At 44.0% G+C, this 17,026-nt stretch overlaps 1 protein-coding gene across 1 annotated transcript in view; it reads right to left on the reverse strand.

Annotated features, from left to right (window-relative positions):
• TTC17 (tetratricopeptide repeat domain 17) overlaps nt 1-14,058 on the reverse strand; it is a 61,861-nt gene extending 47,803 nt beyond the window's left edge. The window contains exon 1 of the mRNA XM_082001092.1: nt 13,837-14,058. Within this exon, the coding sequence (XP_081857218.1) occupies nt 13,837-14,052 (216 nt within the window). The 5' untranslated portion in view covers nt 14,053-14,058. The remainder of the gene's footprint in view (nt 1-13,836) is intronic.
• Nucleotides 14,059-17,026: the final 2,968 nt, after the last annotated feature.

A 17,026-nucleotide genomic window follows, 5' to 3' on the forward strand; every position in this document is an offset into this window, starting at 1 on the left:
GTACTGAATGTAGCACTTGTTCATGCCTCATTTGCTAAAGAAACTACTGTGGTATGTGCAAGTGAATGAGAGATGAATTTGCAAAGAAAATAAGGGAAAGTTTTACTGTATTTAAAGCACTTAATCGCCCATTCCAAAACAGCACTGTTCCTCTGACAACTAAATGCTGCTTGCATGATACTACACAGTCCCTGAGAGCAAAGTCAACCATCAGCTCCACTTCCAATGACAAACTGCATCTGGGGAGTGATTTTTTCCAGAAAGTTATGCAGGTTACCACCACTTAGAAAGCCTTATTCTGAAAGATGAAGGATCTCAGCTTATCATTCATTCAGAAACACAATGATATTCACAGACAGCTTCTGTTTTTAATTTTCAATAAAACAATCTCATGACAGTTAGGTCTGAATTTAGAATTTGGGAATTTGGAGCAGTATGTTATCAATCTGCTTGACTGAAAAGCCACACAACAAGTACCAAATTCCAATCAATATTACCTGGCAACAGAAATCAAAGTGACAACAACAAACAGCAATATTGCTGAATTAATTCATAAAGTTATGTCAATCCACCAGTAAATCATCTCAAGTTAAGCAGCATGAATGAGATTTTTCCTTAGTCCTCAGATTTTCACTTCCAGATCTGACCTCAGTTTGTCCCCAGCAAATAAGACCAATGCAGTATGTAAACAAAAAGCTCGAAACCCAAAACTTTCGTAGTAAATCCAACCTTACATTTACCTACATTTGAACATTTCTGACTCAAAGTTTAAGACTTCCATTACGTCCTTGTTTCAGCTGGGATAGAGTTAATTTTCTTCACAGAAGGTAGCGTGAGGCTGTATTTTGCATTTGGGATGAGAAAATGTTGATAATGTGCTGATGTTTTGGGTTGTTGCTGGGCAGACAAGGACAGTCCAGCTTCTCGTGCTGGCCTGCTAGCGGGAAGGCTGGCTGGGGGTGCACAGGGAGCTGGGAGGGGACGCAGCCAGGACGGCTGACCCAGGCTGGCCAAAGAGATATTCCATACCATATGGCGTCATGCTCGGTATATAAAGCTGGGAGGAAGAAGAAGGGAGGGTGATGGGGGGACGTTCGGAGTGATGGCGTCAGTCTTCCCAAGAAACCACTACGCGTGATGCAGCCCTGCTTCCCTGGAGATGGCTGAACACCTGCCTGCCCATGGGGAGTGGTGAATGGATTCCCTGTTTTGCTCTGCTTGCGTGCACAGTTTTTGCTTTCCCTGTTAAACTGTCTTTATCTCAAACCATGAGTTTTCTCACTTTTACTCTTCCAATTCTTTCCCCCGTCCCACCGTGGGGGAGTGAGCGAGCGGTTACGTGGTGCCTAGTTGCTGGCTGGGGTTAAACCATGACACACTACAAGAAATTATCAGAGTAAAAGCTACTATTAGCTCCTAAAACTAAAAATCCAATTCAGGTGCAACAATTTCTGAGAAAGAATTTGAATGGAAAAATTAAGCAGCTACACTGGTCAATCATGCAAGGCTTGCGGAGGAAACTTGAGCCAGCATATCCAATGCATTCAGAGCACTTTCAGCAGCTTGAAAAAGTGAGCCTAATACACTGTATCAGTTCTTATGCTCTTCAGTTTATACATTTACAGTATGAAGGCATTACAAAATGATAACTGAGGAAATAAAAAGCATTCAGATCTACAAAAAAATGCTCTATGACACAAAGGAAAACAGATTAATTGAAAACCAGAGGAGATCTTATTATATCATGCCTGCAAATGAGGAAAATAATGCCAACTTGGACTTCAACAGGCATCAGTTTGGAGGATGATGGTGCTCAAACTTAAGAATTTGATAGAATTTAAAGTGCAATTGCCTGACCTGCTTAGATTGATCAAAAAAAAAAAAAAAAAAAAATCACCCTGCTGCCAAGTAGGGGAATCCTCCGTTTTCTTACTACCTGTCATTTTTTATAGCTCCACTGAGAAACAGGCCAGCCAGTTCAGCTGAAAAATAACTTAAAAGATTAGACAATTAGTTTTAGCCAGATCAGCAGGCTAGTCTGAATTGGCCTCAGGTGAGCACTTCATCATCCCCTCTCTGCGGCAACAGCCATGTGGCTCTTGAACTGCAACCTGTTCCTCTCAGATCCAGCCAGCAATGCCGTCAAGATTTCTGGTTCATTATCCACATTTTTACAACACCCCTCTCCAGATCAAACACGGTTTCTTTTACGCTGCCAGCAGTTTCTACAGCTGGAAAAAGACAAACCTGACCTACTCACCTGTGAAGAGCACCAATACTGCATTTGCCATTGAGTACAGTAACATCACCTCATGAAGAATTTAGCACAGCAAGTAGGTAGCAACCGAAGATAGAATATCCGCGCAGTCTACGTGGCAGAGGTAACAGCAGCAGCAGTAAGGGTAAGTGGGCAGCACGCACACTGGGGATCCTGCAGGGCTGACCCTCTGGGCGCTCACACTTCGCCCTGTCCTCGCGGCTGGTGCTGCCCAGCATCTTCCTGCTTTCCAGTACAGCCATATCCCAAACCCCAGAAAATTAAAACATAAGCCATGCCCAAATTTTCCGGTGGGCTGCTGCTCAGAAAAATTCAAAGAGACAACACACCTCAAAGATTTGGAAAAGTCCTCAGAGCTTCACTCACCTGTCAAATAATTTTTTAGTCAGAAATACAGTAGTCCAAATAAAATGTATTTAATGGATATGTGGAGACTGTTCTGAATTACACTCCTTCCTTGCCACAAGAAAAATACTCTAAAGACTCTAGGTAGATTTTAGAAGATACTGGTTTCATTCAGTCGCACGCCATACTTGTGCTGTTACAGACACTCACTGCCTCCATTTCATAGTCATCTAGAGACTGATCTGGTTGTGGAAATGCCTCCAGTTTCAAGAAAGTACCTAAAATAAAACAAGAGGCTGGTTCCACCAGAGAAGTTCTACATAAAATATCAACTTATTTTTCTTTTCTTTATATCTGTTGCCTTTGCACAGTTGAACTACATCTTCATGGCATCCATTAGAGAAAATATTTCTTCAGACACAAAACAGTAAGCAACATGAATGGTACTGGATCATTTTGAGGAAAGAGCACATTATACCCACAATTGCGTATGATCTTACAATACAAACAGTATGTATTTACTAGCTCACTGCCATAGCTCCCCTCTTTTATGACAGCTCAGTTATTTGCAAATATCTGTGTATTGAAGGCCTCCTGCTCTGAAATAAAGAGTGCATGCGGCCCCCGTCTTACTAAGCTTCACCAGATTTGCTGACGATACAGTCCTGGGACCACTGGAATGCATAAAAGTTTGTATTTGTTCTGAGCACTGCTGAAGATGTGTGTGGGACAGTGTTTGCATTTAATGTCAGTTTTTAAACAATTAGTACAGAAAACAGAAAAAAACTTTGCTCTGGAAACTAGCATAGGTCTGACTTCAACAATTAAAACCTTATTAGAGAGCAGGTGTTATTTCAGAAGTCGTCATGTTTTATTTCAACACTGTAACACCTGCAATCAAATACCCAGATGTCCTCAGGTGCTTCTTTTTACTATAGGATTGAATCTACTGCCAGGCAGGACTTGGTCTCACTTTAGTGTGTTATACTCTCTCCCCTACCACGCAGGAAGTTGCAGATATTCCACCCAGTATTAAAAACCAGTTCACATTTGATGCTTCCTGTTACATTTAACATGGGAACTGAGGGTGTTACCATAAATTCCAATTGAATGCGAAATGGTAGATTCACTTTTACACGATATTGGCCTGCTAATACTACACTCATTCATGCAAAATCTGTTGTGCCTCGTCATCTGATTAGGGGAGTCAGAAGAGCGAAAAACAGATGGATATTGTGATTTAGCTTGTCTTCTGCAAAATGTAAGCAACTCCCCACAAGACTCTGACGGGATGAAACAGAACAGATGCTGACCTGCAAAGCACCTACAGCCTCATGGTGAGGACAGTGGAGGCTTCTGAGCCAGAACAGATGCTTGTTCCAACTTAGTATTAACTCAAAGCACTAGGCTGATGGCAGCACACTGCATTCATTTACTCTTCTTCCAAAGTGCTGAAACTGTGATACTCAAGACGAAGTGCTTGAAAATGCAGGAATCTGACTTCAATTCAAACACAGTAAACAGGAAAAAAACAGTGCTGAAAAGCTTTCCTTGAAACTCTGATGGCTACTATAGCTACACTGCAGAAAGCCTGCCAGTAAACCACTTTTAGAATAAGTGTTCTCTGTTCAACTTTGCCCAAAGGTGAAAGTTTCTTTACAAAGCACAGTTCAAATTTATTCACTGTCACAAAGTACACAAAGAACCTGATTCAGCAAGAAACACACAGAATTTGTGTAATAAAAAAAAAGGCATCAGAGTTGAATCAAAGCCTGAAGTTTTAGAGTGTCTCCTGCGTTACCTGCACATACTGAGGTCTCTGAATAATTAGACTTGTAAGTTTTTTGCCAAACCTTCCATTGCATTTTTTTCCCCACGATCCAGTTATATTGCCCCAAGAAGTAAATTTTTAAGATGAGGGTCAATGAATGCCTCAGTCAACTATTTTTAGGTAAGGCTTTTTTTAAAGTAATGTGGAAATCCCACTGTTAACTGAGACACAGGAACACCAAAATCAGAACAGCTGTTAGTGTCTCTGCATGTCCTAAAATCTTTCTACTGCATGCAGAAGGCAGTTTATGAAAGAAAGAACCTGGAAAAGATACTACATCAAAAGATGGCATAAAGCAAAATGGGCTCTCATACTCATTTTAGAGACTTGTTTTACAGATAGCGGATCTTTTGTCACTGTACTTGCAAAATGAAGGCAATTCCAACTCAAATAGGCTGGAAATCCTTGCAGTCTCAAGTGGGAGTGAAGGTTCTAAAAACTGATGCTTGCCTTGTGGGATGTTCTTGCTGTCTTGAGATACTCTGCACTCCAACATGATGCTACCATGGAATTTCTGAAAAAGCCGTAAAAAAAAAAAAAATCTGTATAGGTTTCAGTGCAAGACAAGCTACAAAACTGGAAAATGTATGCTTTGGCTTCTCCAAATGATGAGCACAAAGTGTCAGAAGACAGTTGTTCCAAGGGATGTCACTGAAAAATTCACACAGAAAAATGATGTTGAATTGAGCTTTTATAGTAAGTATTGAGCCAAGTTAAAAGCGTAGAACTGCAGAATTTGTTAACAAACAGTATTAGATGTTTGGATACTATTAAGAGTAGCTGCGCTACAGGGAAACCAGAAATTTTAAACACTCGTAGCGCTTCAAACATAAAACCTATCAAAGTTTCAGTATTACTGAATAGGTCTGCTCAACTGAGATGACTTCAGAGAGCACACCAGCTATGAATGTTTCAGATAACAGATCTAAATACATCAAGGGAAAACAAGGCCTTATACGTAACACCACTTGTCTGCAATGTGCTGTTGGTCATACTTAAAGGTAAAAAACAAATTTCCAACATGTATGTTCTAGCTAAGTAGCAAAACAGATGCCAGCCATACATTCAGTTGAATCAAAACAAGTGATGGAGAGATCACTCATATACATCTGTAATGAATAAGTATTTATTTTTATGAAGTCAGACCGGTTCCTGCCGCCTGCTCACTGCCAAATCCTGAAAATATGAAGTATTCTAATGTTGAAATGACAGAAGAGGCACAATACTAGTTAGACTCACAAGATACGTAAAAAAAAGTTTAGCCCTGAGCGGTAATTGCTTCAGCAAATGAACAGCAGACAACCCATTAGTTTTTTCTGTTTTAACTTTGAGGGAAATTAATTTATCCAGTGATGGATTTTTAGGGCAGGCACTTTATACCATGGTTCTCATTTCCTAACTGGTTAGTAAAAGGCAGGAATTCAGCTTTAAATGTAAAAAAGACAAAACCAAAAAAACAACTGGCCACTTCCAGGGTATCCTTTTGCTGAGAAGCTCACAAGATGGGAAAGGCATGCCAAGCACCAGGCACAGCTTTCACCACAGAATAATCAGTTTTGAACAGTTGATTTGTATCATCTTGTCAGTTTGTCTTATCCTTATTTTAAGTGATGGAAAAGAGGATGAGAAGCCAGGAAACTGGAGTGTGAGGATGTTAAGAGAAATGGGAGCTGCCCTGTGCCCAGAGGACAAAGGCTGTATGGAAACACCAGGAGTGGAGGAGCAAGCAGGGCACGGTGCCTACACACCATCAGAGCCACCGCTGGTGCCTTCTGGACTTACCAGCTGAACCACCTCAGCATATATTACTATGTTGGGCTAAATCCAGACATTTTTGTATTAAAGCTTTGCTGTCAGCAGTCAAAACCTGGCATAAGGTTACCTCCTAGACTGCGGCAGGCGTGAGGGGCATGGGCACCGCCAGCCGTATTTCAGCAGCCCTTCAGATCTGCCTCTTAGTTCCTCCACCTCAGATGCAAATCTTTCACTGCCTAGTTGAGAATAGTGAAAGCTACTTATCTATCACTGCCCTAAAGAAAAAAAATTTGCATCTCTGACTGCACTCCACATACAAGGCCTATTTTTATCAAATTCAGATCTAGCCGTGACCTTCACAGTGATAGAAAAAGACAAGACCATGCTCCCCTGAGAGCAGGCTGCGCTCGTGAAGTGTGGCTCTAGGTCAGCAGCACCCCAATGGGGACAAGGACATTAAATGTCTCAGCCATTCACTACACAAGTGTTCAGGTTCAAACTTTCCAAATATACTTATGAAAAGACAGAAAATTTAAAGTGAAGGGGTTTTTTTTTCTTAAATTAGTATTTTTCACACTAGAGGGAGGCCTAAAGCCCAGAGTCTTCCGGTGATCAAGAGAGAAATTTTAAAACAGAACAAGTTTCCCTCTTCCTGAGGATAAGCTGACCTATGCTTCAAAACCATCATGCTTCAGCTCATCACCCTGGGGTTGGAGAGCACCTAATGAACTGCAAGACTCACACCAATGCCCAGCCTAGGTCTCTTTGCACACACTCACAAAGAGGCACATTTACTGGCAGCTGTTTTGGGGAAGGCATGCTATGTTACACACTTAGTAAGAACGAATAGAACTTTTTTTTTTTTCCCCCGTTTAGCACACAATAGACTTGGAGGGATAAGAAATTCAGTCAAGAAAGAGGTCATATGGCCAAGCAAACTAACCTTTAGAGAAGGAGAACAGCAAACATCCACCTATTATTTTCAAGAGAGTACTGAGTGACTGCTTAATATATTGCTGTCATGGTTTAACCCCAGCCAGCAACTAAGCCCCATGCAGCCGCTTGCTCAATCCCCCACGGTGGGACAGGGGAGAGAATCAGAAGAGTAAAATTAAGAAAACTCATGGTTTCAGATAAAGGCAGTTTAACAGGTAAAGCAAAAGCCACGCACACGAGCAGAGCAAAACAGGGAATTCATTCACCACTCTCCATGGGCAGGCAGGTGTTCAGCCATCTCCAGGGAAGGAGGGCTCCATCACGCATAATGGTTTCTTGGGAAGACAGACGCCATAACTCCTAATGTCCTCCCACCCCTCCCTTCTTCTTTCTCCCAGTTTTATATACCAAGTGTGACATCATATGGTATGCAATATCTCTTTGGCCAGCCTGGGTCAGCTGTCCTGGCTGTGTCCCCTCCCAGCTCCCTGTGCACCCCCAGCCAGCACAAGGAGCTGGACTATCCTTGATTACTTAGCAACAGCTCAAAACATCAGCACATTATCAATATTTTCTCATCCCAAATCCAAAATACAGCCTCACACTAGCTTCTATGCAGAAAATTAACTCTATCCTGGCTGAAACCAGGACAATCACAGAAGATGCTTTTGTAAGCAGCTTTTTATTTGGCTGCACTAGATTTTCGGCTTTCCTTGGTTTTAGATGGCTGCTTTTCCTCTAGTCTTGAGTGTATGGACCACTGTTCTCATCTCAACCTGTTAGCATACACGTGCAGTCAGACGATAGACATCAATAATGCATTAACCAACTCTAAAGCCATCCATGAATCATCTTGCCTTGCTGCAACTTGAGGCACACTTGCATTCAAATCCACAACCAAACGAACAATTGTTAGGTAGTGTCCCCTCTTTACTTGTATTAAGGCAGAATTAAGCACACTACTACACTACTGTACTACATGAAATTCAGATGTCGCGTTTACTGAGCGGATAGTCTTCTTAGCCCTGAACATTGCTCATTCATGCTCTTCTCCAGATCACCTCTAACAAACTTCAAAACACACGACAGTGCAAGAAAAACAAAACAACTTTTTGCCAATACAAACTCCTTGCCAGAGGCTCTCCTGTTCCCGCCAACACTTCCCCAATCCTGCTTTGGACCACCTGCCTGGGAGGTTTCTTCGCTTCTTTCAGTTTAGTTACTCAGAACTAACCTTTTCAGTGTTTGTAGTACTCTGCACAAAGGCAGCCCTTTGAGTCCCCACCAGCTTGCCCAGCTCTAATCGCCTCCATCAAGCAATCCTTAGAAAGACCCTACCTCAGCTCTGGTATGTCAGATCTCTGAGAGATGACAGCAGCTGGTCCCCACCAGTAAAGCCATGAATGACTACTGAAACCGCTTCCTGCACTGCACTTAATCCATCACTTGTTTGTCCTCTCTTTTTGCCGAGTTTCTCTCTTCTCTTGAAGTACGCTAGTATTTCTGTAGAGTGGCTAGTTTCCCTACTGGCAGGCAAGCACTGTCTAAAATCACTTAGATATTAGCCTGAACTTTATACAGCAAGTTGTGAAATGAGAAGTCTTATAAACATGTGCACTGACCAGATATAATCTCATTAAAGAGAGACAATTACTCAGTCCCTGGCTTTGCAGGAACACATAGATGAATGAGGACTCAGACCAAAAGAAGAATATGAACTGATCCAGAGCATGATGTATTTGATCTGAAAACAGGCTACCAGAGCAACAGAAACAGCTTGACGGCTTTTCTCTTCATGGCTTACTGAGACAACAAAATGTTACATGCACTGCTGGGAATTCGTTTCAACATTCAGAAATGCTCACTAGAACCTGGAACAGCAGGGCCTACTTAGCAAGCACTTCCATTTACTAGATGAGATCTTGCTGACAGATGGAAAATTGTTTGGTTTGCCTTAATGCCACCCCTGACAGGTTGTTATACTGCTAGGAACTCCAGCTCAAGTCTCAGTCAGGGTACTGCTAGCTGTCTTATGCCACAAGAAAATCAATCTCACTCGAATGTAGTCTCACATTAAAGGCCTACACCCTTGCTGCACTATATGGAGAAACAGCTAGTGAAGATTTTAGGGCAATAATATAAAATATTCTCACCCTTCTTCCCACAGATTCTGGCTATTATATTTTGTATATGGGCCAGGTTATGTAACTTTTGTTTTCAGCTCCTCATCCATAGCGCACTTTGGTAACAAGGAAGTCAAAGTTCACAATAGCAAACTAAAAGCTGCAGGGAAGTCACTTGTTACTGGTGCTTATCTGGACATCCACAGCTAGTGGCTCATTTAACAGGGTAAATGTCTGGGTCCTACTATCACTTGGGTTTTGCCCACATCTTAATTATATGGGCTTCATTCAGATAAACTGAGGTAGTCCAAGTGAAGATTAAGCCTGTCCCTGTGTAAAAGGGTGACAATCTTTAAAAACATGTTGCAGATGGGGAATGTTAGTATTTCTAAAATTAAATAATATAAATTCTAATTAATACCACCACTCTTAGCCACCAGGCAGTATTAGCCACTTCCAGTTAGAAGTGCTGGAGGGGTCGCGAACAGCAGTGCAAAGTCCAACAGCGGCTGGTCACCAGCAGCATCGCTCAGGGATCAGTACCACGGCCAACACTGTTTAATGTCTTTACTAAGGACGGGGAAAAAGAACCTCAGCAAGCTTGGTGTCCTCTGCAAACACAGGGTGGGGGTGGCCACGGTAGAGGCCAGAGCTGTGGTTAAGAGAGCGAGCTGGAGAAACGGGGCTGACAGGGACCTTGTGAAGTCAGCAACAGCAAGCACAAACCCAGCGCCTGGGATGCAATCGCCCCGTGCAGCAGGAACCTCTGGGGATGAACAGAAAAGAGCTTTGCAGAAAAAGATGTTTGTGCTTTGGTGGGGAAAAAGTTGGTGATGAGCCAGCAGCATCCTGAGCTGCAGCAGCAAGGCCGGAGCCAGCAGGGCAAAGGGAGTGATCATCCCCCTCCACCAGGCACCCGTGAGAATGCACCTGCTTCAGCTTTCTATCCCCGGTGCCAAGGCCAGCAAAGCCCGCTGGAGGTGGTGAGGGGCCTGGAGCACATAACCCACAAAGCAGCCGAGAGAAGCAGGCTGGCTCAGCTGCGGGGGGATACTGCTGCTGTTTTCAGCTTCCTAAAAGGCAAGGTACAGAGAAGATGGAGCCAGACTCCTCTTGAGGTGTGACAGTGAGAGGCATCGTACAGCTGTGGGTACACGGGAAATTCTGATTAGAAGAGATAAAAAAATTTTCACACTGAAGGCAGTTGACCACTGAACCAGGAGTCCAGCAAGGTTGCCAAATCCTCACCCCTAGATACAAAATTTAGCCAGGCAGGGCCCTCAGTGGCCAGTTGGCACTGCTTTGAGCTGTAGGGCAGGAGGCATTACTCTGTGATCCTATTTGGGTTATTGCATCCAAATGAGCAGCGTCTGAAGCTTATTCCAAACATGAGTCTTAGTTACACAGCTGTCCTCTATTAGGTAAGGTGCTTCAAAATTAAAACTTGGGCTGCTGCACAAACAGCAAGAAGTAGCACAATGGATTGATACTTGGACATTCAAAGGAGGAATCTAGAGCACTATGGAAAAACCTCATGTGACAATATTTTTCTACAAAACAAGAATAGATTAATTAGAACTAGTAGAGAAGCCGATGACAGGGAATGCTCTACGTACACTGAGAAGCAGAAACACCAGACACTACAGAGAAACACAAGAAGCTGCACAAAGAGTTTCTAAGATGAACATGGACAAAAGCCCCACTGAAAATGCACAAAGTAAAAATAGCTGGAGAGAATGACTGAATTGCTAAGCGTACTGGTAAAAATATAAGTTCTCATGATAAGTATCAACTTAACAAAGAATATTCTGAAAAATTAAAGCAAAGGGATGCTCTGCAGGGAAATTTTAGGCTTATGTACTGATAAGAAGTACTTAGGTCTTGGTATTAGGAGCAGGACAGCTCAAATATTTTGGAACATTGTGGTTCTACCAGTGAATTGACAGATCGGTTATGAAGCATCCCATTGCCAATGAATCACAGAATATCTCAAGGTGGAAGGGACCCATAAAGATCATCAAGCCCAACTCCCTGTTCCTCTCAGGACTCCCTAAAACTAAACCATATGACCATATGAGCATTCTCCAGATGCTCCTTGAACTCTGACACGCTTGGTGTGATGACCACTCCCCTGGGGAGCCTGTTCCAGTGACCAACCATGCTCTCTGTGAAGAACTTTTTCCTAATGTCCAACTTCCTCTGATGCTGCTTCATTCCATTTCCTCGTGTCCTATCGCTGGTCACCAGAAAGAGGAGATCAGCACCTCACCCTCTGCTGCTCCCCTTCAGGAAGGTGTAGACTGCGATGAGGTCACCCTGCAGCCTTCTATTCTCCAAGCTGAAAGACCAAGTGACCTCAGCCACTTCTCATACGTCTTGCCTTCAAGACCTTTCACCATCTTGGTCACCCTCCTCTGGACACACTCTAATAGTTTGATGTCCTTCTCATATTGAGGTGCCCAAACTGCATACAGTACTCGAAGTGGGGCTACTCCAGTGCAGTGTAAGTGGGACAATGACAATTCCTTCCTGTTGCTGGACAATGGAGATCATCTGTTGGTTTTGCTACTAACTATTGAATCACAATTACATTTTAGCATTTAAAACAACATGCAAGTTCAGTCGAGAAAATGCCCAATCTTCTTATTCCCCAAAATACAAATAAGTGGAAAGAATGAAATTCAGAGGTACTCTGCAGGGATAGCAATGGCAATAACCACAAATTTAATCATCATTTTCACAAGAGCCAGGGAGATGACAGTAACAGATGCTGAAACGTATCTTATTACAAAAAACTCACTGGAAAATTAGCGGCACTACATCCCAGCTACTGAAGGATCCAGCTCCTCAGATTCCAAGTAATACCATATTTATAATTTGAGTTTCCTTCCTGGAAATGGATGGATTAATTTTGACCATACAGGTATGAGAAGTTATTCCACAGATGTTATCACCTCAGCTACAGACCCCGAGAACTTCGTACACGGAACATGGGAATGCCCCTGCTTAGAAAGCACTGGTAACTGTAATAGAATAGGTTACTGCATAGTAATGGTACAGTAGCAGTTTCTACATGTACCATCAGTTAAATGACATCAGAAAAATCCATTTCTTAAAATCAGTGCTGAATTTAGCTAATCAGATTTTCAAGTAATTTCACCTAATTAGATTTTTTCCAAGTCACAGCTGCTTTTCATGTAATAATCAACACTTCATCCAAATTCGATAATATACAATTAATATACACAGAGATGCTTCCAGATCATTATCATATACTCTCACCATTTCCCCACTACATGAAGTGGGAAAAGGAGGTGAGATAGCATTGGAAGTGTTGTAATTTATTAATTTACGAATAACTAGGGTGAGAGAGTATCTGGATATATGCAGACAGCTGAAGTGCCTGAGACCCATCAAGATAGCGGGGTTTTCCTGCAGAGAAAGCCAGTTTCACCTAAGGACCCTAATGCTTTCTGACGGAAGACCCCACCAAAAATTCTCATAAAAGGAAGGTGATGTTAACACTTATCTCTTCACACTCTTTTTTATGGAGGGAAGGACACAATCCTTGCTACAGTGATTAACTCGTCCACTCCAGAGGGAAATCGAACTGGAAGTTCTGCTTAAGAGCAAAGCAGACCTGACATGAAAGCGGAATTCTGGTGCTGTTCCCCTTGCAACAAAGGGGGTGCAAAACAAGTAAGAAAAAGCCCAAACATGAAAGACATATCGACTATTTCAGCCGCTTAGTGAACGTGAGGCACATCTCAGCATCAAAATAAGACGCTTTGACTAAAGCCACAAAATTACTACAGAACGGGGCAGGCGTGTGCTTCTGCACCAAGCAGACACGCCACCGTTTCTCCTCCTTACTTCCAGAAGGAAGGAAAAGCAGCCGGAGGTGGAGGGGGCCAGCGAGGAATGTGAAAAATCGCAAACTCATTCGTAACTCGGGCTGCGCCAGCCACGGCTGCGGGGACGGCCCCGGCTGCACCGCGAAGGGCAGCGCAGCCGCGGCCGGCGCGGGGAGGGCTCCCAGCCCCGCGGGGAGGTCACGCGCGCGTTGCGGGCGACGGTCGAGGTCCTGCCGCTTTCGCGACCAAAGCGGGACCCCGGCTTCGTGCTTACTCAGCAGCACGGCCTGCAGAGCGGAGGGCTTTCAGGGAGGCTGCAGGTAAGCACGAACCGCCGCCGCTCGAAACACGTTTCCAGGTAAAATCTGTCCTCGGCTCGCTTAGACACACCGGCCGGTCCCCTTCGCCGCCTCACCCCGGGGCTCCGGCGACTTCAAGCCACGCTTCGCGAGCGAGGCCAGCTGGCCGCGGGAGACCCCCGTGCCGGGGCCGCCGGGAGCGCCCGCCACGGCCGCCCGCCCGCCTGGCTGCAGCGGCTTTCGGACCGACAGGGCTTCGCACCGGGCCAGCACGTCCCGTCCTCCTGCCGCACAGCACGGGGCAGAGCGGTGATGCGGGTAAACGGCGACGCGAGCTCTCCCTGCCGCCGCAGTAGGCAGCGATCGCCGGCGCAGGCGGTGGTGGGCAGCTCCCCGCGCCCTCCGGGCCCCTCACCTGCTGCTGGATCTTCCCATCCTCGGTGACCACCCAGTGGGTGGTGGCAGCGGCGAGCCGCGTCCCCGAGGCCAGCAGCGAGCACAGGCCCAGGGCCCAGCCAGAGAAGACCCACGCCCGAGCCAGCCCGCCCCACCCGGACGCTCCTGCCGCCGCCATCTTCCCCAATCCCGGCCTGCCCGCACCACCCGGAACCGGAACCACCCTCGCCACCATTTTGGGAGGGGGAAGGCCGAGCGGGCGGTGCCTCCCGCTGCGGGGTGGTGCCGCCTACTACGGAGGGACGGAGGCGGTGCCGGGACTTAGGGCGGCCCCGGTTTCCCCGCCGGCGAAGCGGGTGGACGCAGGTCGCTACCTCAGACGGCGCCGGGAGCACAGCGGCCGGAGATGCGCGCCCGCCCTGCCCCGCGGCAGCAGCCGGGGCAGCCACAAGGCGGAGCAGGCCCGGATAGCGGCGGCCCTGCCCGCGCCAGGGCACGGGAGCGGGGCCCTGTTGCAGCACCGCGTACCGACTGCTCCATGCACACCTAGCCCCGCCGGGCAGCCGGGTCCGGTTAACTGCGCCTTTTTGCGCTTCAGGCAGCCATGGGTAACGGCAGAGCCCCTGTCCGGAGCTCAAGGCTGACTTTAAATGCCAACAGCAGCGCTTTCATTTAAAAAAAAAGTAATTTCTGTCTAGTGCACACGGGACTGTTTGCCACGACAGTTCAAGGAAACAGCTTTCTGCCCAAATCAAACCGAAGTGCACCTGCAGCTATCCCCAGTTAATGCCAGGTCACTGAAGAGCCAGTTGAAGGTAGCTCTGAAGAACACATCGCTCCTTTTCCTTCTAATGCTTTCCAGTTGCACAGAAAAATCTAAACTTTTCTATTCCAGTAAACTGTAAATACCAACCCACCAGTACCAGCCTGTTTCCCCAGTTCTGAGCAAGATCTAAAAGCTGCCAGAATCAAACTTTGGTCTGTTCAACCTTTCTAAGTTTGCAAGCAAGCTGCAAACCGTTCTGCTGCTTGGGGACACATGACTTCCCAGAGCCTGTTAATCAGTAAAATGTGCCCATTGTAGAAACAAGAAAAAAAAGTTTACAAGTGGTGTCACAGTGGTTAAACTAAGGCAAGGCATTCTGTTTCTCTGAGGATAGAGAACATGTTCCCACAAGTATGACAGTTCCTTACTGCTGCCAGAATTTTCACATCAGACATATTGGCAGATTTCACAAAAAACCCCATGAGGTTGCTACTCCAAGCCACTCTTGCTCTATCATAAGATACTAACATTTTATTGCACTGTCAACATCTAGGAGGCTGAATAAGAAAATGAGCAGGACAATATCCTTTTCACATTGTAATTTCCAAACAAGATGTATGACATGCAGCTTTGTTAAATATTTAAATTCCCATCCAAATTTTGCATTTAGAAGTTGAATCAGCTAATGCAGTCTTGCTGAGATCTGTTCTTTAGTGGCAAACAGCTCAATACATCTATAGCAATCTAAGGAGTAAGTCAAAAAAAGGTACCACAGAACCTTTTTACTAAGCCAACACAAAATGTTGCAGAGTAACTGTGAAACAAGCCAAACAAAATTACAAAATGAATTTATTCCAAAAGCGCAAGGGAAACATTTACAATTGAACAAGATGGTAAACAGGTGTCTCCACAAGAACTCACTGCATTAAAATTAAACATGAAACTGGGGAAAAAAAAACCCTAACTACTTCTGAGGCCACAAGAACTTTGCACATCACCTCTGAAAAACAGGAGTCTCATAAAGAACTCAGTGTGAAAATAAGCTGCTAGTACCTAGTTATTAGTCTAAATACAAGCTATGTTTAGGCTTTGAGATTACATTTTTAAATCCCCTCAAAACACAAGTTATAGCCCCAAGTGCAAAATGTCTGTGTTTTTTTCCCCCCAATGGAAGCTTATTACGCATCTAGTGTCTATTTTCAGAGTGACATTTTGATCCTACAAATTTGTCCTTGAAAGCTCTTTGCCAAGTTTCTTGGTTTTAGTGACAAATTTCAATTTAGTTGCTGGCATGTAATCAGAAATACAAAGTCAGCTCATATGTTTTGGAATGTCCAAAGTTTTCTACCTACTGCATCCACAGTTAAGCAAAGACAGATTTCTAATTTAGCGTCCACAGTGTCTCTAACTTTGACACAGTTTCGGTATTCTGGCCTTCTGATTGTAGTGATAAATATCAAACAGTGTAATGAAGACACCTGAGTCAGATTCACAAGCAAATACAAATGGAACTGGGTGGGGAAACATCACTTTCAGGCATTTGTCTCTGTCTGTGGATATCAAATGGCTGGACAAAAAAAAAAAAAAAAAAAAGGTGGCTAAGAAATAATCTTCATTCTTCTAAAGCCTAAGATATTTTACATCAACACGCCCTGGAACACTTATTAAAATTCTTTTCCTCTGTCACAACTTCTTTTTACTATCTGCTAATTCCTTTACAATGTTGAATGACCTGAGAAGTAAAAATTGAGTGGTGAGAATAAAAAAAAAAAAAAAAAAGCAGCACTGTGCTCTTACATTGTATTTTCTGGGTGTACACCAGTAAATAAGAATCCCAAGTTGCTATGGAAAAAAGATAGCATGGAATTGTTAACTTTTCCACCTGAATTGAACTATATAGCTGGAATTTTTCTATGCTACCCAAAATACAACTTTATTTCTATATTTTTAAATGCAACTGTATTGGTAAAAAAAAAACCAAAAAACAAAAACCCACAAAACGAACAAAAAACCAACCCTCAAGTGCCAACTAATCCAGAAATCTGCAAAACATAGAAAAGAGCCAGGTGCTGCTACGGTCCAGCTCCAGCCTATGAAGCTTAATCACTGCATCAGTCTTTACCCATTCCTAGAATAATTCTAGTAATTTATTGGTTTGTTTCTCCTATTCATTTACTGAAATTTCACGGCATAACCATATGCACATATTCATATTAAACATTAAAAATTAATTTCCAAAACATCACTTTTGCATTACAATGCACGGAGAAGAGCAAGATGTGCAACCAAAAAACACCACATTGTCCACATCTCTAAGTAAAAGCACTGCTTCATGCTACAAGCAAAATACAAAAATCCATTCCTGTTGCAAACTTCAAAAACCCAGCATGTTATCTCATTCAATTTCATTTAAAGAAGTAAATCAAAGCAAATTTAACAATGG

This window comes from Phaethon aethereus, assembly GCF_964289735.1.
Source record: "Phaethon aethereus genome assembly, chromosome: 5".
Taxonomy (NCBI): domain Eukaryota; kingdom Metazoa; phylum Chordata; class Aves; order Phaethontiformes; family Phaethontidae; genus Phaethon; species Phaethon aethereus.